The 23,478-nt window shown below is 39.1% G+C and overlaps 1 protein-coding gene across 5 annotated transcripts in view; it reads right to left on the bottom strand.

The window, feature by feature from the left end:
* lrch2 (leucine-rich repeats and calponin homology (CH) domain containing 2) overlaps window positions 1-23,478 on the bottom strand; it is a 114,010-nt gene that overhangs the window by 22,913 nt on the left and 67,619 nt on the right. For 2 of the 5 annotated variants that reach the window (XM_048544187.2, XM_048544191.2), the window contains 7 exons: window positions 19,821-19,886; window positions 13,791-13,836; window positions 12,405-12,545; window positions 9,845-9,892; window positions 8,112-8,207; window positions 5,501-5,570; window positions 3,203-3,315 (listed from right to left, as the gene is read on the bottom strand). In XM_048544187.2, coding sequence (XP_048400144.2) covers window positions 3,203-3,315; window positions 5,501-5,570; window positions 8,112-8,207; window positions 9,845-9,892; window positions 12,405-12,545; window positions 13,791-13,836; window positions 19,821-19,886 — 580 coding nt within the window. The remainder of the gene's footprint in view (window positions 1-3,202; window positions 3,316-5,500; window positions 5,571-8,111; window positions 8,208-9,844; window positions 9,893-12,404; window positions 12,546-13,790; window positions 13,837-19,820; window positions 19,887-23,478) is intronic. The other 3 variants (XM_048544190.2, XM_048544192.2, XM_048544193.2) reach the window with 2 other exon arrangements.

Below are 23,478 nucleotides of genomic sequence, written 5' to 3'. Positions count from 1 at the left end.
ATCAGGAACATATCTGAACTGACCACAAGGCTCCTATGAGCACTGGACATCAGAGTAGCACAAACTCACATCAACCCTATGCAAACTGCTCACCCGGAGCAAAGGCCCACTACCCACTATGGGCAGGACCAATGTCATATACAAGATTCCCTGAAAAGACTGCGACAAGCACTACATTGGACAAACAGGAAGGAAATTAACCACAACAGTACACCAACATCAACTGGCAACAAAAAGACACAATCAATACTCACTCATCTCCATCCACACGGATAAGGAAAACCACCAACTTGATTGGGACAACACCAGGATCCTGGGACTGGCAAAGCCGAAACAAGCACAGGAATTCCTAGAAGCCTGGTACTTCACTAAGAAAGCCATCAATAACACAGAGCTAGACCCCATATGTACACCATTGTGATGGAAAACTGGAAGTGAGGTAATCCAGCTCAATGGACACCAGAGTTTAAATTATAGGCATGAAAACACAACAGCGCTTCAAAAGAGGCTGCACAGATGTTACCCAGCAGGGTAATGAAACGTCTGCAGAACAAAGAACCAGTTTGGCGAGCCAAACAACCACAACCCGTATTACAAATGTACTCTAAAACCTTAGAGACCTACGGGTAAAGCACGCTCAAATTGGAACAAAAATGGGAAAACTACGCAAAATGACAGTGTACTATCCGCAAACAACTCTATTTCCTACATGGATGCCTCCGCAACCAGATATTACCATGAAGTGAGTGATACAAATCACCCCAGTAAACAACCCACAAGCTCGTAAAACAGCACAGCACAATGGCTGCAGGATGGTATAGGTAACGATCAGCGATGCACACAACCAGCTCCGAAGACATGAGAGAAATATTACATGCCAAAAAACTTTATTCCTGGAAGCTACCAACCAAGACTGGACAACACTTCAGTCAACAGATCACAAGAGCCAGGAACAGATAGACCATTCAGGAAAAACCAGCCAAACTAACCCATCAAAACAACAGAGTTGACACCTGGATAAGAAACCTTTCAGAAAGGAAACTGACCGACACAGAAAAACTTGTTCTTATTTGTGGACTCAACCACAACTACTGAGATACCAACACAGAATTGCTAGCCATATTGGAAGCCACAGTGAATACCAACAGCATCAATGAAGAAACACAACAAGCCATAAGATAGACAGTGATCCCGACACTGAGCAGAAAAAGCAAACTCAACACTCTCAACACATCTGAAAAGAAAGTCCTAGAAGGACTGAGAAAGGACAAGAAAATCACAATACTACCAGGACACAGAGTGCATGGCAGCAATACTAAATAAACAGGACTACCTCTTCAAGGCACATGCACTACAAGTCAATGAGAACACATAGCCGCAAGCGCAGACAGACCCGACACCACATCTCAGCAACAAGATTCTCAACGCACTAATGAGACACAAACAGACCAGACAAATCAACAACAGACTTCTTAAGAATGAAATCTGAAGGAACTAACAGCCCCTATTCTATGGCATCCTGCAGGTACACAAACCAGAAGTATCCCTCAGACCCACAGTTCGCCTGCCAGGCGTGCCATCACACAGATTAGCCAAGGAGCTACAAAGGAGACTAAAGCACCTTGTCACGCAAGTCAACCCACTCAGCCCAAGAGTTCCTCAATTCCATCAAGTACATAAGAACAGATGACAACGAGACTGTGGTATCATTTGGCGTTACTGCCGTATTCACATCGATAGACATACCTCTAGCAACAGAAACACTGACAACACTACTAAAACAAGAACACAGCCCAAGTGACACAATCTCCACAGACAACACGCTGAAGCTACTGGACCTATGCCTCATTACCCGCTTCACCTTTAACAGCCAAATATATGAACAGATCAATGGGACACTCATGGAATCATCTATCTTGGACTAGTGGCTGAAGTGGTGATGCAGAGACTTGAATGTATGGCTTTTACTCTAATCCAACCAAAGCTGTGGATACTCTATGCGGACAACACCTTCGTCATTATTAAACAGACTGAACTAGAGGAGACACACGAACTAATAAACAACACTCTCAATAGGATCAGATTCAAAAGAGAAGAACAAACAGCTCCCATTCCTGGACATCATGCTGGAACACAGGACCAATTGGGAATTCCTAACAAAGGTACATGGGAAAGCCACACACACTGATCAAGTACAGAATTTCTACAGCAACCGCCCAAACACACACAAATGAAGTTGCCTGAGAACATTATTTCAATGGGCAACAACCACTGCGGCAGCACAGCACTTCGCCAGAAAGGAGTACCTCCTCCATGTACTCAAAGACAATGGATACCCAAAAAACTGGGTCAGAAGATGCCTGTCACAAGAACACCACCAGGAAGATACTACATGCCCTGACACATTTATCACGCTACCTTATATCAGGAACACATCTGAACTGACCACAAGGCTCCTATGAGCACTGGGCATCAGAGTAGCACACAAACGTCAACCCTATGCCAACTGCTCAACCAAACCAAAGACCCATTACCAATGTCATATACAAATTCCCTGCAAAGACTGCAACAAACACTACATTGGACAAACAGGAAGGAAATTAACCACAACAGTACACCAACATCAGCTGGCAACAAAGGGCACAACGAATACTGACTCATCTCCATCCACATGGATGAGGAAAACCACCGAGTCGATTGGGACAACACCAGGATACTGGGACAGGCAAAGCAGAGATAAGCGTGGGAATTCCTAGAAGCTGGTACTCCACTCAACAAGCCATCAACACACACATAGAGGTAGACCCCATATACACTCCATTGCAAAGGAAAACTGGAAGTGAGGTAATCTAGCTCAACGGACACCAGAGTTTAAATTACAGGCAGGAAAACACAACTGTGCTTCAACAGAGGCTGCACGATGATGTTACCCAGCAGGGTAAATGAAATGTCTGTAGAACAACAAGCTTGGCAAACCAACCTACCCCAAAAATGACAACCTTGCCAAACTGTAAACCTGTAATTGCAAGGATGTCATACCTACCTCCTGCAGATCAAATACTGGAGAAAAATGCTGTAGCCTGACCAGATACTTTTGTCCACATTTTTCATTTGAAGATCTCAAAATATCATGAACACTACCATTACACTGTATTTAAATATTGCTAACAGTATTACAAATAGATGATTTCAAATGGTTTACCTGTTTAAGTTGCCTAATTTGTTCTAATTCTTCTCTTAGATGTTCCATCTTTCTTCTAATAGTAAAACCCGGGTCAACTGCTCCAAGTTCCTGACGTGATGGACGGGTAAATGCTGTTCAAAGTATAGTACAAACAGAAAGTGAAACACCACACCACAGGAACGATATACTGGCCTTTGAGTGAATACAACGTAGGTTTACAAGAATGCTTTATGGGCTTCAGGGTTACATAATGAGGAACTACTATACAAATTAGGTCTGCTTTCTCTAGAATTTAGAAGGTTAAGAGCTGATCTGTTTGAAGCCTTCAAAATAGTAACAAGATGACACAGGGCAGTTAAGGATAAAATATTTCCAATAATTAGAGATTCAAGAACTAGGGGGTACAATCTAAATGTTAGGGCCAGACTACTCAGGAGAGATGTTAGACACAAAGGACAGTAAGTGTTTGGAACTTGCTTCCACAAACAGCAATGGATGCAGCATCAGTTGTTATATTACATCACAGAAAAGATGCATTTTTATTAATTACAGGAGTTATGGAAAATGGATCACCCATGATTTCAATGCATGGCAGAACAGATTCAAGTGGCTGAATGGCCAACACCTGTTCCAATTTAAAAAGTTAAATGTAACCCAAGTCACAGGAGGGGAGCATGGAGATGATAGGAACATTGTTTTGTGGTTGTCGCTTGAAATGCGGTTGATCTCAGTTCAGCCAGTCTTATCAAAAATCAAAGGGTATTGTGAATCAATCTACAGCACATGGATTGCAATAGTCCAATAAAGCAGTTCACCACCATCCTTTGCAAGGGCAACTAGGGACAGACAAACGCTGGCTAGCCAGCAGCACCCACAACCCACGAGTGAATAAAAAAAATTCAAGTGAGCATCCAGCATGTTTTGCAAGCAGCATGTCCAACCCGTGCTGTTATAAGTGCTAAAGGCGAAGGTCGCCATTGTCCCAGAGAAGCATGAACTGATCTCCCATGAGAGAGAGGTGACTGGTTGAGAGCTTAACCTAACCTGAGGGTTACTACACCTCAAGCAAGCAGTGAGGTTAAGACATCGGGGCTTCCATGGTGATCTCAAGCAGTATGGGAACTAAACCCATACTGCAGATACCACTCTGCGTTGCAAACTAGCCATCCAACCAATTGAGCTAATGGACCCCATTTAAAGATTCAAAAGTTGCTTTGTCACACTTGTTGTGTCACTTAGTTTCAGAATATTGAATGACACATCACAAAAAACATCATTACTAATTCCATCAGATGTTTACCCCTCAAACATTATACAACAGTTCATAATTGGGTAACAAAATAACAGTGGGACCAATGGTACTCTCTAATATTTGTATGCATAGTGTACCAAATATCGGCATGGAGAGAAGACTGGTTGGTTCAAAGGAGGGGAAAGTAGGTATAATGAATGGGTCCTTTTTTAGGGTGGCAAGGTATCATGAGTCATATGTCACAAGGACCAAGATCATTTTCAGGTCACATGTTCAGCAACTTTCTGCAAAAAACTAAACATGCAAGGGGATATTTACGACAGACTGTTGCATGCCCTAACCTTAGCCCACCGCAAATAACAGCCCATTACGTATCTAGTATTTAAAGCAAAAGGGTCGGAAATCTAATAGAACACAATACTTTGAAATATTTTACACAAAAGCAGACTGTTTTCCAGTAGAAAGCTTTTTTTTGAAAGAACGTATACAGCTATATTTGTACCTACACAAAACATTCCAAGTGTACCCTAATGTCCGCATACAAGTATTAATCGATTCTTCACAAGTTGCCATTTATAATTAATTCTTTTACAACAATGAATAATCTGCACATATTTCACTGTGTGAATACAACTCAAAAGTTACTTCAGTTACATTAATTTTCATGAAATAAATTTTGGTTACAAGTTAAATTTTAAAGGTCATTTCCAGACAGAAGCTCTTGGCCAAAATGGCAACTGCCTATTTTGCTAGAAGATAAAGCAATGTACTAGTTTCAAGTCAGATATCCTTGTATTTGTTTAAAAATTAGATTTTCAGTTGTTTTACATTCGAAGATATTGGCTCGAGTTCATATTTAGTATCATTGTGCTTCAGTTATGTATTTGATGACAGAGATGGCTACCAAGTTTCAGGGGTACAATCTGTTCTAGCTCAGGTTGAACATACAGCTTACTTGTGCAAAACTGAAGCTTTGAGCAACTAATCTTTCATTTGAAATCAAATAAATTCTTATGTGGAAATTAGGAAAGTAGACAAATTGAGGAAATGATCACATGACTTACCTGATCTAGGCTTGAGACCAAAAGGTAGTGATGGGGTTTGAGTCAAAAATCCAATTGATCGATCATCCTCCTGTGAAAGGATACAACATTGTTTGTTAAACTAGTAACATGTTCTTCATCGCTCAATCACAGCTTCAATTCAAAAAACAAACTTACAATCTCAAAACTCGAAACAAAATTAGTGATTTCTGTTAAAACCATTTACTTTTCAAATATTCAGTATTTACGTGCACCAGTAAACATCCTCAGGATATTCAACATCTGTGAGGATCGCAGAGATTCCTTTCCAATGTTCACACTGACTTTCAGCAAGGATGACAAACTAGCAAACTGGCATCCTGAAACCTGCTACTTTCCCCTCCCAGATCTACAGGCACAGAGATCAACTATATGGAACTATCATAACTTCTGTCAGGCAGGTAGATGTTACTACTACTAGACCAATAATCTTGGAGCCTGCAGTAATTCCTCTGGACACATGAGCTTAAATAATAACACAGCAGCTGGTGAGCAATGAAAATTGGAACAGCTGTTCCACAGACTATTCAAACAACAGCCTGACTGTCGTACTCCGAATCATACCTTACAGTATGTCCCAAATTTCTCCATACCTGGATATGCCATGCCCAGTGACATGACTGTCAAGATGGAGGATACTCTGGAGGTCTCAACATTAACTCCAGACTTTATAAAATCAAGTCAAATATGGACAAGAAAACTGCCTGCTGATTGTCACTTTTTGCCTCCCTCAACTGAAATTCATATTCCTCTATGTTGAGCACTCCTTGGAAGTAGCAGGGAGGACAAAAAGGGCATTTACATTCCTGCACGAGTACATTCTATGTTGAATATAACAGTGGCTTGGTAGCACCATCACTGACTGGACTGGTCGGGTCTTCAAAGACATATGTGCCAGCTTGGATCTGCAACAAATGGCAAGATAACCAACCCAGGAAGAAAAAGCTATCAAGATCACCAATCACTCTCTCAAAAGTAGTTTCTACACATGAGAATAATGTTACAAGTAATAACCACACAGGATGGTCCTTTTGAAGAGAGCTCTCTCAACACGGGACATGTTGTTCCAAAATGTTGCAATTCCACATCTAAACATCCCCACCCTCACTGATGGTGTTGCACAGCAAGGTGATGCAAATACAGGGCTGAAATATTTGTAAACATCTTCACTCAGAAGTGTCAAGTGGATAATCTATTTCAGCACTCTCTTGAGATGCCCAAATTGAATATGGCAGTATTCAGCTCAGTCTATTCATTCCGCATGATATCAAGAAATATCCGAGTCCACCAAGCACAACATATGCTATGGGCCACAAAAACATTCCAGCTGAAGTGGTTTAAAAAAGTGCTCCTGAAGTCTGTGCCACTAACCAATATTTATTCAGTATATTTATTTAATAATTATTTTTCAGTACATCCACAATATCAGGATTCATCAAAGGATGTCTTGCCACTGTAAGCCTTATGCATAAAAAGCCAGACAGAACAAAAACAACCAAAGAGTAATCTAACGGCCTACTTCCATTAAGTAGCAAACTACTGGTAATATTGATGGACTATATCAATTCATCTCAGCTCCTTTGACAGCAGAAGAGCTATGACCTAGAAAAGCAAGAGCAGCAAGCAAATTGGAACACCACTACCTCACTTCCCCTCCTAGAAATACGCCATATTAACTGATAACTGTTCCTCCACTATTGGTAAGTTAAAATCGTCAGACTCACTGTTCAAAGCACCATTGATAATCAGTACTGCATAGATGGTAGTTGTTTCAGACAGCTTGCGACAAACTTCACAAAGGTAATCCAGGAATGCACAATAAATGCTGGCCTTTACAAAGACGGTCAATTCAGCAAATGGAAACAGCACTGATATGATCTAAAAGCACACAGAGCGATCAAATTTTGGTCCTGATTGGTTTGATTCAGCTACTCATTGGAAACACCCCTGAGCTATCATGGACTCTTAAGGGTGTTACTTTAAAATTTGTTCTGAATTGCACAATTAATTATTTTCAATCATAAAACAAATATTTTCCACAGAATTTCAGCAAAACAGAAATTCACAGAGAGATGAAGTGTTGTAGCAGGAAGATATTTTGTTGTATGACACAGAATGGCAGATTGCAACCCCCTTTTGGTCCTGCAGTTCCCTGCTAAGCAGAAGTACTGTACTTCCCAGGGAAAGGAAAGAAACTAACAGATTAAGGAAATCATCATAAAATGCTTTCATTCACCTAAATTATTAGTTTCAAAGCAGATCCCACCCCCCCCCAACCAAGAGAGCAAGTCACTTGCCCTTCACCTAAGTAAGGGGCTCAATCAGAATTTAGAAAAGGTAACAGGAATTTAGTGTCAACTTTTTTCCATCCTAATAAAGTTCCTGTTCACATTTAACATTAAAAAGACATGTAAAATAAACAGAAGCTTATCAATTGTAAGCTCCAAGGCAAAATAAACAAACAAAATGAAGAAAGCTATATGGGGACGATTAATTTACTGATCCCGTGGAAATCGCTCTGCGACACGTGTATCCGTGAAAATGTCTGAACAGTGATAAAAGTAATGACAACAAATAAATGCAGTAACAATACCTCATATGACACACTGGGTGTTGTCTGGACTGAAGAAAATGAATTTATGATTTGAACAGAAGATGGTGAAGACATATATGTAGTTTCAGTATCAGGCTGTAGGAGTGAAAACAGAAGCAAATAAACCAGGATGAAGTATTAAATGAAGGAAATGCTACAAATAATATTGCCAAGAAAATAATTTCACCATCTATTTGAAACAGAATGAACAACATCAGAACAAACCAGATTTGACATTTGATGTTTCCTTATAACAGCAGCTTCTAATAGATGTTGTAACTGAGTGCTGGGGCAGCAGGTTGAAATGGGAAAAGGGAGGAAGAGACATATTTCTTAGAAGATAACAAGTGATGTCTTCATTTCTTTTGGGAAAAAGTAGCACATCAAAAAAGTGAAACTGGACATAATCATGTTCCTCTCATTTTCAGTAGCAACAGCGAGTTGCTCTAATAATTATGACAAAGATAATTCTCATTTTAATTCTTGAGTAAAATGTGATTTTCAGTGCCCAAGTGAATACAGTATAACCAGCAGTTAAATTCATTAACTGTATTTAAAAGTTATCACTAGTTGATTTTATCTTGAGGTAACAAAGTCAAAACTAATTAAATTTTGAGGGAATTAATTTTAGTTTATAAATCCATTTACAGTTCAATAGGATCTTTGACCAGCTGGTCTCTGAATGAAGGAGATATCTTTCTTAGCTAAAGAGATGGCTATCCAAAGTCTGTATCTGTACTGGGGAATGTACTAATTATCTGCTGAGCACATGCAAAGTTCAGGTCACCAATTAAACCTGCTGAATTATCCCTAATAATAAACTCATTAAACAAAGCATTTGTAACAACAGAACATCATTTTTCTTAACCTGCAAGTTTCATTCATTCTGGTGATTATCATCAGTATGAGCACACACTAGTGCAGAGGCTGAACCCTCTTACCACCACTTAGCTCCATTTCAGCATAAAAATGAAATCTTGTGATAACTTTTCTCACAGTTGAGTTCACAGGTATTTTATCCAACAAGAGGTACGTGGCTCATGCAATAATGTAATTGCAACAATGTTTCTGTAATCCCCTGTATTGTACACATAAAATAAACAACTAGGCAAGAAAGTCACTCAATTTGAGAGGGAATTGAGACATTGAGCTTTGTAACTTCAACAGAACTTAAATACACAAAAAAATGGCTCAGTGATTGTAACTGAACTTTGTTTCATTTTTATTCCTTCAACTAATTTAACTTTATTTTCATAATTGTTCTTCTTGCTGACGTTCAGGATAACTTGAAGCAAACTTTAATCAAGGACAAAGTATCAATATAGTTTTGCATGAAATACCAAAATGCAGAATCAGCAGTGCTACTTTGGAGGTAAAATACTGTGGATGTTTCATATCCACTTCATAATTTCCACAGCACATTAGTTGCTGTATCTAGAGTTAGGGTGGGGAGAATTGCAAGCATTGAGCATGAGAAAACAAAAGGAACACGGATCAGATATGAAGCAGTTTTAACATGTTATGGCCAAGTTAAATCCAATGGGAATAAACTGCTTCAAAGCCACAATCAGAACTGCATCTGCCAATTACAGTATTCTACGAGTGTTAGAAATTCTTTCCAACATCCACAAAATACACTTCCTGTGAAAATGTGAAGCAATATCACTTGCATCATAAAACTGGTAGAGAAAAAGCATTGTTAAGAATATTTTGAACAAACAGTCAACACATACCTCATTTTCATATTCAAATTCCTCCTTATTTTTCTTTGAAGATTTTAACTGTCAAGAGAAAAGAGGCACCATACATTAACAAAAACTTAATCACGTTTTCTAAAATGAATTTTTAAAATAATGAACAAATATTATCATACAAAGGTTTTTGTTTGCAAAATATTAAGCACATTGTAAGGTATCAGATGTACAGTAATGCAGGAATTTTAAAAAGCAGATAGTCAAGTGATTACCAGTAATAAAGGGGTTGCTTTGTTGTCATAGTCACCAAGGTTATAGTTTAAACTTGGCTTGTAACGTCTTACAGCAGAATGAAACACAACCCCCAAATGGCGTTGAAACTCTGAAAAGGGTTCATTTTAGATATCACGCTCATTAGGCTAACAACTGCAACTCCAATTGCTGTGATCCCTGAAGTAACAAATTAGTTCGAATGACTGGAAATATAGCTGCTCTGGTCAATGACAGTCACAACTAAGCACAAATATTTGGCAGGATTCTTCATTCTTCATCCTTTTGATAATCTATGAACGCCAAAGTAAAACATGACTTAAGTAGCAAACCTTATTAGCGCATTAAGAGAAACATTCATTGCCACCGCAGAATTCCTCATTTGCTTTGAAAGGCAACAATGAAAATTCAACATCACTGTAGCCAAGGCTGTTTTACCAGCCCGATTTGGAACATACAAATTTAGTCATGCAATAATGAGGGGGACTGTTATCATTGATAATCATTACAAAGATTTTTCTTCAGGAGAAACTACAACATACTTAAAAAAGTCGAAATATAATGTCAAAATTGGCATGAATGGTCACATAGGTCCACACCGACTTTGTGGAGAAATCCGTTTCTGTAGGGAAATCCATTTAGCCACGTTTGCTTGCAAGTTTATTTTGCTCAAGTCCTATCTAATTTATTTTTGAAATCGTTGACCGTCTTCATTTCCATCACCACTACTGGCAGCAAATTCCAGATAAGTGGCTAGAAATGCTATTCACGATGCTTTATCTAGTGGCAAAAAACGATGGTATTTGGTTTTCATACAATTTATGGGAACAGCTTTTCTATGCTAGTCTTATGTTAGCCTTTCTTTTATATCTTTATCAGATTTTCCTTCAACCTACTTTGCTCAATGGAGAACAGCCCCAGCTTCTCCAAACAAAAATAGCTAAATTTTAACAGTGTAAGCAATAGGAACAGAGTTGGCCGTTTGGCCCCTTGAACCTGACACTCCACCACTCAACAGGATAATCGCCGATCAGGCATTCCTTATGTCCACTTTCTTGCACTTCTCCATAATCTTCCATTCCCCTACTAGGTCAAGAATCCATTTAACACAGCCTTAAATGTATTGAAGGACTTTCCCCTACAGCTCTCTCTGGCAAGGGGTTCTCAACGCTTAAGAGAAGAAACTCCTCTTCATTCCACTTATAAATTGGCACCCCTTTATTCTGACACTATGCCCTCTGATTCTAGACTCTCCCATGAGGGAAAACATCCTCTCAGCATTTATCCTGCAAAGCCCCTCAATCATTGAATCCAATCTGATAAAACTCCTCTGCACCTTCTCAAACAGCTTCACATTATTCCTGAAGTATGGTGATCAGAACATAGTACAGTGCTCTTGTGGTAGCCTAAGCAAAATTTTACAATGGTTTAGCACACTACATTCCTGCTTTTGGATTCAATAGTCTTTTCATGAATCTCAAAACGTCTTAGGTTTGCCAACCACACACACAATTTATGTAGGTAATGTCCAAGTCCTTATATCACTGTACACTCTTCAGAATTGTTTCATCGTGTACTGCCTCTCCCCACCTTTTTGCCTAAGTGCTCATTTTGCACTTTTTTGTACTATATTTGATCGGTTACTTGTTTGCAACATGTACTTGTTTGCAACATGTGACAATACATTTCCAAATTATGATGGCAAGTAGCTTGGAGGGGAACTTACTGGTGTGGTGGTCCCAAGTACCTACTGTCTTTATCCTTCTAGATGGCAGTGGTTGTGGGTTGGTGTGGTGCTTTTTAAAAAAGCCTTGGTGAATTTCTGCAGCGCATTTTGTATGTAAATCGTACACACTACTGCTGAGCACCAATGGTGGAGGAATTTCACGTTTGTAGATATGGTGCCAATCAACAGGACTGTTTTATCCTAAATTTATGTCAAACTGGAGCTGCACTCATCCAGGCATTAGCCCACATAATATACAGACAGAAGATTAGGTTCATAGAGTCAACTTTGGCCCTTCTTTGACCAAATGTTTTATTAGCCTGAAAGGTATAAAAGAAGTCAATTGGTAAAGCAGCTGTGGTAGTCTGGCCAATATTGATCCCACAATAATTTTTTTTAAAATTACCTGGTTATTATCATACTGTTGTTTCTAAGCGTTTGCTGAACAATTGTCTGTCATGTTTCTTACTCTGTAGCACAGGTTACACTTCAAAAAGTATTTCGCTTTATATGAAGCACTTGAGAAGTTCAGAAGCCATGAAAAGTACTATATAAATGCAAAGTCATTGGTTTATCAAACACCTAGCAAAAAGCTTCAGATACCTTCATATGATCTTTCCTCATTTGTTTAACATGTCGCCTTTCTTCATGACGCCACTTTGTATGTTGCTGTGCCTCGGTGTACTTATGATCTGTACTGGTTACCTCTGGTTTCTTCTCAACTTCATCAGAAAGAGCCAGAGACTGGAATATATACAGAAAATATTTAGACAAATACATAAATAAAAAATCAAGCAAATACCACTAAAAGCCTTTAGAAACAAGGAGTACATGGTTATCAAAACATATAATTACCACAACAATTTCTGCTCCAACTTGAAATTATGCCTTGCCTAAAGTTGTAAGATGAACACAATCAACCAACAACATGGAGCTCTGACAAAGTTGAAAGCCAACTGGGTTTATAGCATGCAGAACGGCTAATGAAACTTCCATATCCACATTAAGTAGTATTTAGTTGTACAGTTGCGATGCCAGGGCTCACAAGGCTGGGGACCAAGGATTGGAAAATAGGATTAGAAAAGTTAGATGCTTGATTTTGACTGGTGTAGATTTCACATGCTGAATAGTCGTTTTCTATGCCGTAGACTCCTATTTGTATTTGTACAGGTAGGGAATGAGGCATTTAAATGGAAAGAAAAGACACCAAAGAATACATTTTATTGCTTATCTCCACCATTGTCCCTAATAGACTGAAACAAAGTAAACACTGACAGAAAACTAACACCGTTAAGAACAAATCCTCTGTGGTCCTACATGTATATTCACACTGAAGCACTGGCATTGTCATAAACAGAACAGCAATCCAAACAGAAATGTCAGAAAGTGTGAAAATTAACCTCCACACCCAGAATAAACGGACGCTCAGTATCTTCTCCTGATCAAACTTCATTGTGCAATCTAGTCAGAGAGCCCAGACATCCATTGGACTCTAGAAACAGCCAAGCTGCACAAAAACATGACTTGATTGACAGCTCTGTCACTCTGATCTCTGCTGTCAATTGCACAACTCAAATATACATAAGGCAAAGAGGTTTTCAGTGCTTGAAATTTCCATGCATGACACCTTAAAAGGTTTGCACGATTGATACTTCTGTCGGCCTTTCGTAAAAATAGATTTCAGTTAAGTGCAAGATTATTACTGAAAGAACTTTTTATTCTAAACACTCCCTGTTACAATAATTGATAATCAATTATTCTATATCGTATAAATTGGAAACTCCATGAATGCTGTCGGAGAATCGTGGGCTCGGGTCCCTGCCACCATTTGGCATCCTAGACTCAAGTAAAGTCCAAGTCAAAAAAGTACCAATGTAGCTCAGGAAAATACTCGAGACAAACCTGAACCCACAATAAAGCAATACAACAGAAATGGAAAAGTATATACAATCAGATTTACTAAAATAAATGCTAAACACTAAAACTTACATGACATCTGTACGGTGATCCCGGTGAGGTTGCTTTATCTGACCTACTGGGAGGAAAGTCAAAATTGAGTTTTGCAACAGTATTTAAACCAACATACATGTAGCTCCAATGAACCCAAATGAAAACTTTTTATAAAGTGCGTGTTGCAAATCTTTTGAAGGCTGTGTGAATCATTACTCCATTTTCCCACCCTATAATCATGATTTTGCATGTACGCGACAGACAAATCAATTGTCCACTTTCCAGCCACAGTATTGGTATGCTCACATTGGTAATCACCCTGAATTTTCTAGACTACCAAGTGTTCCTCTTTCTAAAAAAATGTACCAAAAAAACAATACAGGGAGTGTTGCAAAGACGTCTGGATGTTTTTAAAGACACATGAATCTTTTGCATTGAATGATGACAATGTATTTTAAAAGGTTTTAAAGCATTTGACAGTTTGGCCATCTTTGCATGGGTAGGTTTATTCAAAAAACCTTGTCACACTAATTGGTAATATAACGGTCACCACCCACACCCTCACTGATGGTTTACCACTGTACTTGGCATTTAAGTTAACCCTATTTCAAAAGGCATTTTCCCAGGCTTCAGATGTCAAATCAAATGCTGACATCCATGGTATTAACCAGGAGTTCTTACAGTTATAAAATATACAAATGAATATACACACTAAATCTGAAATATCTGACACCAAGACAACAAATGCCCTCTCTCTCTACATTGAGCAGAACGATAAAATTGAAAAGAAACTAGGTCTCAAGGATCAAGCTCAAGGTTCTTAACCAGCTAAAACGTGCAGAACAAGCCAACCCTACCACTTAGTTTGACAAGATTAAACAGAATCAAGTCCATCTGCAGGTAATCATTTTGTGAAATGACACTCAGCACATGAAGAAACATATCTGTATTAGCTCCATGTCAATGTTTCAGTGATCCTATTTTACCGAGGTTTTTACTTGGAGTTAACACTTTTCCTCAAGTGCCCAAAATGCTTCTGGAATGTGGCAGTCCATTACTTCACACAATCTCCAAACTACATTTTTACATTTGACAAATAATTATGTTGAGAAATACCAGACTTGCTTCCCCTATGAAATGTTACTGTAGTTGCGGTAAATAAGCTAATTCCCAGGCAACTGCAAACACTTCATTTACAAGAAAAACTGCACAACTTCACAATAATTAATAAATCAGCAAAGTACTGTGCACAAGTATCTATTATTTAACATTTTCAGGGAGCACATTAACAATGATATACTAAACAAAAATCACTATCGATCTTTTGAATAACAAACTGCATCTTCTCGGTACTTTTTTCAATTAATACATGAGATGTGAGCACAGCTCACATGCGCTTTTTCCAGTGTTTCATGTTCATGGTTATCCAGATCCCTCAATACCAATATTGAGCTTTTTCCATTTAAATAATATACTTTTCCTAAATGCCAAAGTGGTTTCATTCACACTTTCCTACATAATATTCCATCTGCCTAATTTGTGTCCATTCAATTGATATTCCTTTTCAAGCTCCTTATGCCATGTTTACAACTTACTTCACTACAGAGAGATAGCTGGAACTGCCGATGCTGGAGCCTAAGACAACAAGGTATAAAGCTGGATGAACACAGCAGGCCCGGCAGCATTAGAGGAGCAGGAAAGCAGACTGTTAGTCCTCCCTCCCATCTACCTGCCCCTCCCTCCTCACTGACCAACCTCCATCCCAACTCCCAACCACACTTACCTTTACTAGCTTCATCCCCACATCCTTGACCTGTCCGTCTTCTCTCCACCTACCTGGTCCACTATCCACCTTCTATCACCACCTCCCCCCCTCTCCAACTATTTTAGAGACCCCTTCCCCTCCCCCATTTCTGAGGAAGGGTCCAGACCCAAAGCGTCTGCTTTCCTGCTCCTCTGATGCTGCCCGGCCTGCTGTGTTAATCCAACTCAAAACCTTGTTACTTCACTTCATATCCTTGTGTCAACAGCAAATTTACTAGCCACACAAGCAGTCTTTACATCCAAATTATTGATACAGATTGTAAGTAGTTTAGGGTCCCAACAGGAGAACGTTCACTAAGTTGATCCCTGCAATGATGGAACTGCGTTAGGAGAATAAGTTGAGCAGGATGGGCCAATGCTCACTGGGGTTTTAGAAAAATGAGTGGTGATCTTACTGTGAAATAAGATCCAAGACTTTTTTTTAAAAAACAGATTTGACACCGGGGAGATTTTTCTCTTGTGGGAGAATCTGGAAGTTAAGAACACAGTAAAAATATAAGGTCTCTTATTTAAACCAGAGATGATCTTAATATTTGGAATTTACTTTGAGAGCAGTGCAAGCTGAGTCACTGAATATACTCCAAGGTCAAATCAGACAGATTTTTGATGTTCGAGGAAGTCTAGGAGATTGGGTATGGAGGAAAATGGAGTCAAATCCACAAGTGGATCAGCCAAAGTCTTATTAAATGGTGGAGCAGTCTTAATAGGCTAAATATTCTGGTCCTCTTTCTTACTGTCTATCCTCTCCTCACCAGAGGTACATGGCCCTACACAAAATTAACGGAAAGCAATGGTGAACATAAACCAACTGAGTTTCACTCTTATTTTAAGCTGAGGACAATGAGCCCAAGTAAAATGATACCCAGGTGTTTTTTTTAAAAATAAGTTTCTATTGTTAACAACTCTATGCCATTCAATGTACATTTGTACATCTGCACATTTATTTTAAATTTAGTATACATTTATTTGCAATCTGCAGAGGAAAGAGTGGCAAATGGATTAAACATAAACAACTTTGGTGCAACAAGAGTTTAGAAAAAGTAAGTTTACACACAAACAGATTTATTCTATACAAAGTATTCCACAGATCGGAGGATACTTCAAAATGCTTGCAAGGAAGTAGCAGTAATTAGTTCTCAGCTTTAATTTAATAATTGTGAAGTTAAACCTTTGTTATTAGTTATATGAAATTAGACAGAATAATTGCTTTCCCCTTACTGTATTGAGCTTACAAACAGAATTGCAACAAAAATTAACATTTGCCATTTACAAATTCAGCACTGTAAATGTTGAAAAATCTGAGAAATGCAATTAATTTTCCTGAAGTTAACAAGGCAGATTGAAATTCAATGAAATTTGGCAAAGGATGAAATACAGGTGTGCAACAGTTCTCAAAATACATGGTGCAGCAGCTGCATCCACTAATAGGCAACCACAGGAAAATACACCCCAGCCTCCACAAACTCAAAGGAAAGAAATGATGAAGAGCCACTTGCTAATCATAAGTACTTCTCAAACACATTTGCTGCTAATAACCTTACCATGAGTCTTTCACCAGTAAATAAGGAAGAAGAAGCCTGAGATCAGAGGAATAAGGTTGAGTGGCGGGTAGTTTAGATTAAGATTGCATGAGTTGAGACGTTATTTTGGGGAAAATATAGCAGATGTGATTTGTAATGAACACTGTGGTAATTATGAAATTTAACATCAAATAATTGTGTTTTATCATGATTTGAATTTATAAGGTGTCACATCTCGATTATCAGGATTTGGATTTATATGGTGTCACATCTCGAAGCATCTCACATACTATAAATTTCTAAATGTGCAGTTTAGTTGTGAAGCTAAGTTTAAAGAAAAATATCAGACCTGAGACATTAGTTCTGTTTCTCTCTCCACGGGTGCAATCAGACCTGCTGAGATTTTCCAGCACTTTGTTTTTATTTCTGTACTTCCAGCATCCTCAGTGTCAGTGTTATTCTTTCATCTTAGCTATGACCTCACTTGTCGGCAGAAAGCACTTAGCTTGGTAGCCTTTGTCTGTATAGCAGAGTATTTTTAGAAAAACATTTGCTGCTAACTTATATCTGTTGCCTTCTGCCAATTAAGATGCAGTGGCGACTAGGAAATTATTACTTTCCTTGTGCAGTGTAAAAGGTTTAATGGAACAGTGATAATTGCTAGATATACAGACAAATTATTCTTATTCTGCTTGAGAGTTCAAATACCATATGTATTAACACAAGCACAAAGTACTGTTCTAAGTTTTTATTTATTTATGGGATTTGGACGTGGCTGGCTGGCCGGCCAACATTTATTTCCATCACTGGTTGCCCTTGAGAAGGTGCTGGTGGGCTGCCTTCTTGAATCGCTGCAATCCACCTGTTGTGGGTTGACCCACAATGCCGTTAGGGATGAAATTCCAGAAATTCGACAACAGCGACAGGGAAAGAACAGCAATACATTTCCAAGTCAGGATGGTGTGTGGCTTGGAGGGGAACCACTGCCAATTTACATGCTGCCCTTGTCCTTCTAGATGGAAGCTGTCATGGCTTTGGAAGCTGCTGTCCGAGGATCTTTGGCGAATTTCTGCAAAGCATCTATAGGTAGTATACACTGCTACTTCTGAGTGTCAGCAGTGAAGGGAGGCTCTTTTGTCATGGATGGTGTCAGGCGTCTGGAATGTTGCTGCACTCATCCAGACAAGCGGGGAGCGCTCCATCATAGTCCTGACTTGTGCTTTGTAGATGGTGGACAGGCTTTGAGGAGTCAGGAAGTGAGCTACTTGCTGCAGTATTTCTAGCTTCTGACCTGCTCTTGTTGCCAGTGTGTTCACGTGGGAAGTTTCTTTTCAATGGTAACCCCCAGGATGTTGATAGTGGGAGATTCAATGATGGTAACACTATTGAATGCCAAGAGGCGGTGGTTAGATTGTATCTTATTCATGATGGTCAGCCTGCATTTCTGTGGCGTGAATGTTACTTGCCACTTGTTAATCCAAGCCAGGACACTGTCTAGACATTGTTGTATTGGAACATGGGCTGCATCAGTATCTGATGAGTCACAAGTGGTGCTGAACATTGCACAATCAACAAGCATCCCCACTTCTGACCTTATGATGGAGGGAAGGGCATTGATGAAGCAGCTGAAGATGGTTGGGCCTAGGACATTACTTCGAGGAACTTCTGCAGAGATGTCAGAGATGAGATGGCTGACCGCTAATAACCACAACCATCTTATATGTCAGGTAGGACTCCAAACACCGGAGAGTTTGCCCCTTGATACCCACTGATTCTAGTTTTGCGGGAAGTCCTTAATGGCACAATTGGTCGAATGTAGCCTTGACGTCAAAGGCTGTCACTCTCACCTCACCTCTTTTATACATGTTTGAACCAAGGCTCTAATGTAGTAATGAGTTCAGAAGCTGAGTGGCCTTGACAAAAGCCAAACTGGACATCAATGAACAGGTGCCGCTTCATAGCGCTGTTGATGACATCTTACGGCACTTCACTGATGATCGAAATAGACTGATGGGGCAGTAATTGGCTGTGTTGGATCTGTCCTTTTTTTTATATACAGGACATACTTGGGTAATCTTCCACATTGTCAGGTAGATACCAGTGTTGTAACTGGAACAGCTTGGATAGGGGAATGGCAAGTTCTGGAGCACGGTCTTCAGTTCTATTGCCAGAATGTTGTCAGGACCCATAGCCTTTACAGTATCCGGTGTCTCCAACCATTTCTTGATATTATGTGGTGTGAAGTGAATTGGCTGAAGACTGGTATCTGTAATGCTGGGGACTACTGGAGGAGGCTGAGATGATCATCTGTTCAGCACTTCTAGCTAAAGATTGCTACAAAAGCTTCAGCCTTACCTTTTGCACTACGTGCTGGGCTCTTCCATTGCTAAGGATAGGAATATTTGTGGACCCTCCTCCTGCAGTAAGTTACTTACTGGTCACCACTATTCACCATTGGATGCGGTAGGACTGCAGAGCTTAGATCTGATCCGGTGGTTGTGGGATCGCTTAAGCTCTGTCCATCATGTACTGCTTATGCTGTTTTGTGTGCAAGTAGTCCTGTTTGGAGGCTTCAGGCTTCTTCAGCTATGCCTGGTGCTGCTCCTGGCATATCCTCCTGCACTCTCCATTGAAGCAGGGTTGATAACCTGTTAATGGCAGTGTGCATACATCCAGAAGAGCTCTCTCAAATCTCAACTTGAAAATTGTTAGTGAAATTTATTACCTATCAGGCTCCAACGTTTTTTTCTTCCTCTCTCTTCCACTTACTGAAGTAGAGTGACCAAAAAGTCTGCAAAAAAAATAGAAGTGTGAAGTTAATGACACAACCATTTAAAATTTACAACCTAGTTAAAATACACTGGCACAATTTGAAATTCATGGTCACATTCTTCCCAAAATCAAGAAACTATCCATTTCCTCTGAGCGGCCATGACCAGTGTCACACGACAGTTTTTATACAAAAAGGATTGCTTTTGAGGAATTCAATGTTATTGAATAGAAGGTGGGATAATCATTACTTATTGACCACAAACATTTATAATTTTCTGCGAAGCTGCTCAGTTCTTGCTTTCTTTTTCAAATCTTCAATTAGTTGCAAGTATATGTTTGTAGCTTTATCAGCTGCATTTCTGTGATCTCGTTGTTGAGATTAAACTGAAAAATAAATGGGGTGACTCAGCTTACAATGAGTAGTAGGCTGGTGCATGTCAACATTTGGAAAATACAAATTTTATTACTAGCAGTCAACACAAAACCACATGCCTCCATTCACAGTGAATGAAACTTCTAAATAATCCAGGTGTCTCAAGCTATTGAATCAGAAAATACTATTTTACATGGAACAACAGTGACTCTTGTGCTGAAATGTAAACCTATGCTAAATTCTCTCTCACAATGCACACGTATTGTGTAAAACAGCATCTCAACACCAAAACACCGGCATTAAATATCTATCAGCCAAGTAACTAACTAAAATTTGTACAGTGCTTTTGCAGAATGAATTATTCCCTGGTGCTTCACTTGAGCATTATAAAACAAAATGACATCAAGCCATGGAAGGGGGCTAGGTCAGATGATCAAAAACCACGTCAAAAAAGAAATTAAAGTATGTCTGAAAGAAGAAAAATGAGGGAGAAATGTGACATATAGTAAAGCGAATTCCAGAGCTTAGGGTTTTGACAACCAAAGGCAGGATCAAATACTGTGGGCCAATTAAAACTGAGAATAGAAGTCAGAAAGGATAGAAGGAATATCCCAAAAGCAGCAATCTCAGGTACAGAAAGGAGGGACAAACTTAGAAGAACCACAACTGTTACAAAGGTATTGAGTAAACTGTTGCAGCATCTGGGTCTTGATGGACTGCATCGTTGATCTTAAAAAGAAGTGGCTAAACAAAACAGTTGACGTACTTATTTGAGCTTTTCAAAACTTCCTTGATTGAGGGATAGTCCCATGAGATAGCAAATGTACCACTTTTATTCAAAGCAAGAGGGTGATAGAGAGCAGGTTGGTTAGCTTACTTCCATCACAGAAAACATTGAAGATATTAAGAAAAATGTTATAGCAGAACCCAGAGATGAATTCAAAGTAATCAGACAGAATCAACTTTGTTTTGTGAAAGGGAAATCATTTTTGATCAGTCCACTGGTGTTCTTTGAGGGAGCAGCATATGCCATGGATAGAGGGGAGCCTTTGGATGCACTATGATTGGGTATCCAGATGGCATGTGATCAGATTCCACATCAAAGGTTGTGGAAAATAAAAGCTCATGGTGTAGGGGATAGTGTGTTGGCACTGACAGAACACTGGCTAACAGATTAGAACAATACCAGGCAGCAGAGGGTAGGGCGCAAAGAGGCCTGTTCCACTTTAGCAAGATGCAAAGAGTGGTGTGGCAGAGATCAGCGTTGGGCTCTACTGTTTATAATTTATTTAAAGACAAAGGGACTGAAGGTACGTTGTCAAATTTGTTGATGGCATAAAAAGGTAGGTAGGAAACTAAGTCGTGAAGAGGGTGTACAGACTTGAAACCATCTTTCTCTTCATGCGCTGCCACAACTGCTGATTCTCTCCAGCATTTCCTGTTTTTGTTACAAAATAGTTAAAATGGGTTAATTGAGCATGCAAGGATGTTGCAAGCAGGACACAATATAGTAAGATGTAAAACTCTCATTTGCCTCGAAGAATATAAGAAATGTAATCTAAGTGGTGAGAAAGTGTAGAGGAACCTGGGTTCTCCTCATGCACAAATTACAAAAGGTTAGTACACAGTACTGCAAGTAATTAGGAAAGTTATGTTATCATTTATCACAAAAGAAAGTAGAAACTGCTGCTGGGAAGTCATGTTTCAGCTTGGTGAATTTTTAAAAAGGAAATCCTGGTAACAAATTTTGTTTAGGATATAAGTGGACAATGGCATACAGCTGAAACTTACCAAGATTTTCAGAAGTTCTTCAACAATGTGGCCCATAATAAGTTACGCAACATAACCCTTATAATGCATCACTGGCTGGTTTCAATTTGGAACACGTAAATGAAATAAAGGCTAGTCATTCAGCCTGACAGACAGTGGGAATGTTGTTCCGTAGGGATCACTGCCAGGGCCATTTCTGTTCATAATTTTGACTTTTAAACCAAAAAAAGTTATAAAATGATAAAACTGGGGACACATTCTGTAAGAGGACGATTGTGAGAAGTAAATTCCAGATGAGGTTTACAAGGATGAACCAGGAGATGAAGGGTTTATCATGAGGAATGGTCGAGGATTTTGGGTCTGTTCTCAATGTAATTTAAAAAGATGACATTGAAACTTACAGCATACTGAAAGGCCTGGATAGAGTGGCTGTGGACAAGATACTTCCACTCGGAAGAGAAACTAGCTCCCAAGGGCACTGCTTCAGAAAAAAGTGAAAACACTTTAGAACTGAAATGAGGAGAATTTCTTCAACTAGAGGGAGGCCAAGTCATTGACTGAACCTAAGTTGAGATAAACAGCTAGATTCTTGATTATGAAGGGAATCAAGGCTTACAGGGAGAATGAGGTTGCGAAATACATCAGCCATGATCAAATAATGGAGCAGATCCAATGGATTGAACGGCATAATTCTGCTTCAATATTTTATGGTTTAAGTTACAAGATATTGGTAACAAACTTGCTGAATGGGAAAATAATTGACGATTGAAATTCAACACATGTAGTAGTGTACTTCTGTATGAGCAGGGAGTAGGTCGCATATTACATGGAAAGAGCTGGACTACTAGGATATAGGAATAAAGGAATCTCAAAGTACAAAGGTATCAGTCATTAAAAGTTGTGCCACACATTTGTAAAGATATTTAACAAAGAAACAAACCAGGCATTTGGCTTTATTTCCACAGGGACAGAATTGAAAATGGGTAAGTTATGCTAAACCTGTAATGAACATTAGTTAGACAACATGTAGAATACTGCATGTAGCTTTGGTGGCCAGATGAATAAAAAAGGATATACAAACATTGCAGAGCTCCAGAGATCAGTATTAGAAATGTACAGGTATGCATGTCAGGAAGCAATCAACAGGGTGGGTCACTTTTGAGAGAAAGCTGAAGGATGAGCCAAAAAAAATTTAAGGTATAAAAGGATCTGTTAAGAGTGTAGAGAGAATTTCTCCTCTTGGAGAATAGCATAACTGAAGGCCATTAGTTTAAGATACTCAAGAAATCCAATAGGAAATGCAAAAGTAACATCTTTACACAAAGAACAGTGAGAAAATGGAACTCATTACCATTAGTAGTTGAAGAAAATAGTGTAGATGTGTTTAGGGTGAGCTGGCAAGTATGAGAGAGTGGGAAAGGAATAGATTATTTTTCTTTATTCATTAACAGATGAGGGAGTCGCTGGC

This window comes from Stegostoma tigrinum, chromosome 15 (assembly GCF_030684315.1).
Source record: "Stegostoma tigrinum isolate sSteTig4 chromosome 15, sSteTig4.hap1, whole genome shotgun sequence".
In the NCBI taxonomy this organism is placed as follows: Eukaryota; Metazoa; Chordata; class Chondrichthyes; order Orectolobiformes; family Stegostomatidae; genus Stegostoma; species Stegostoma tigrinum.
This window is presented reverse-complemented; position numbering and strand designations above follow the sequence as displayed.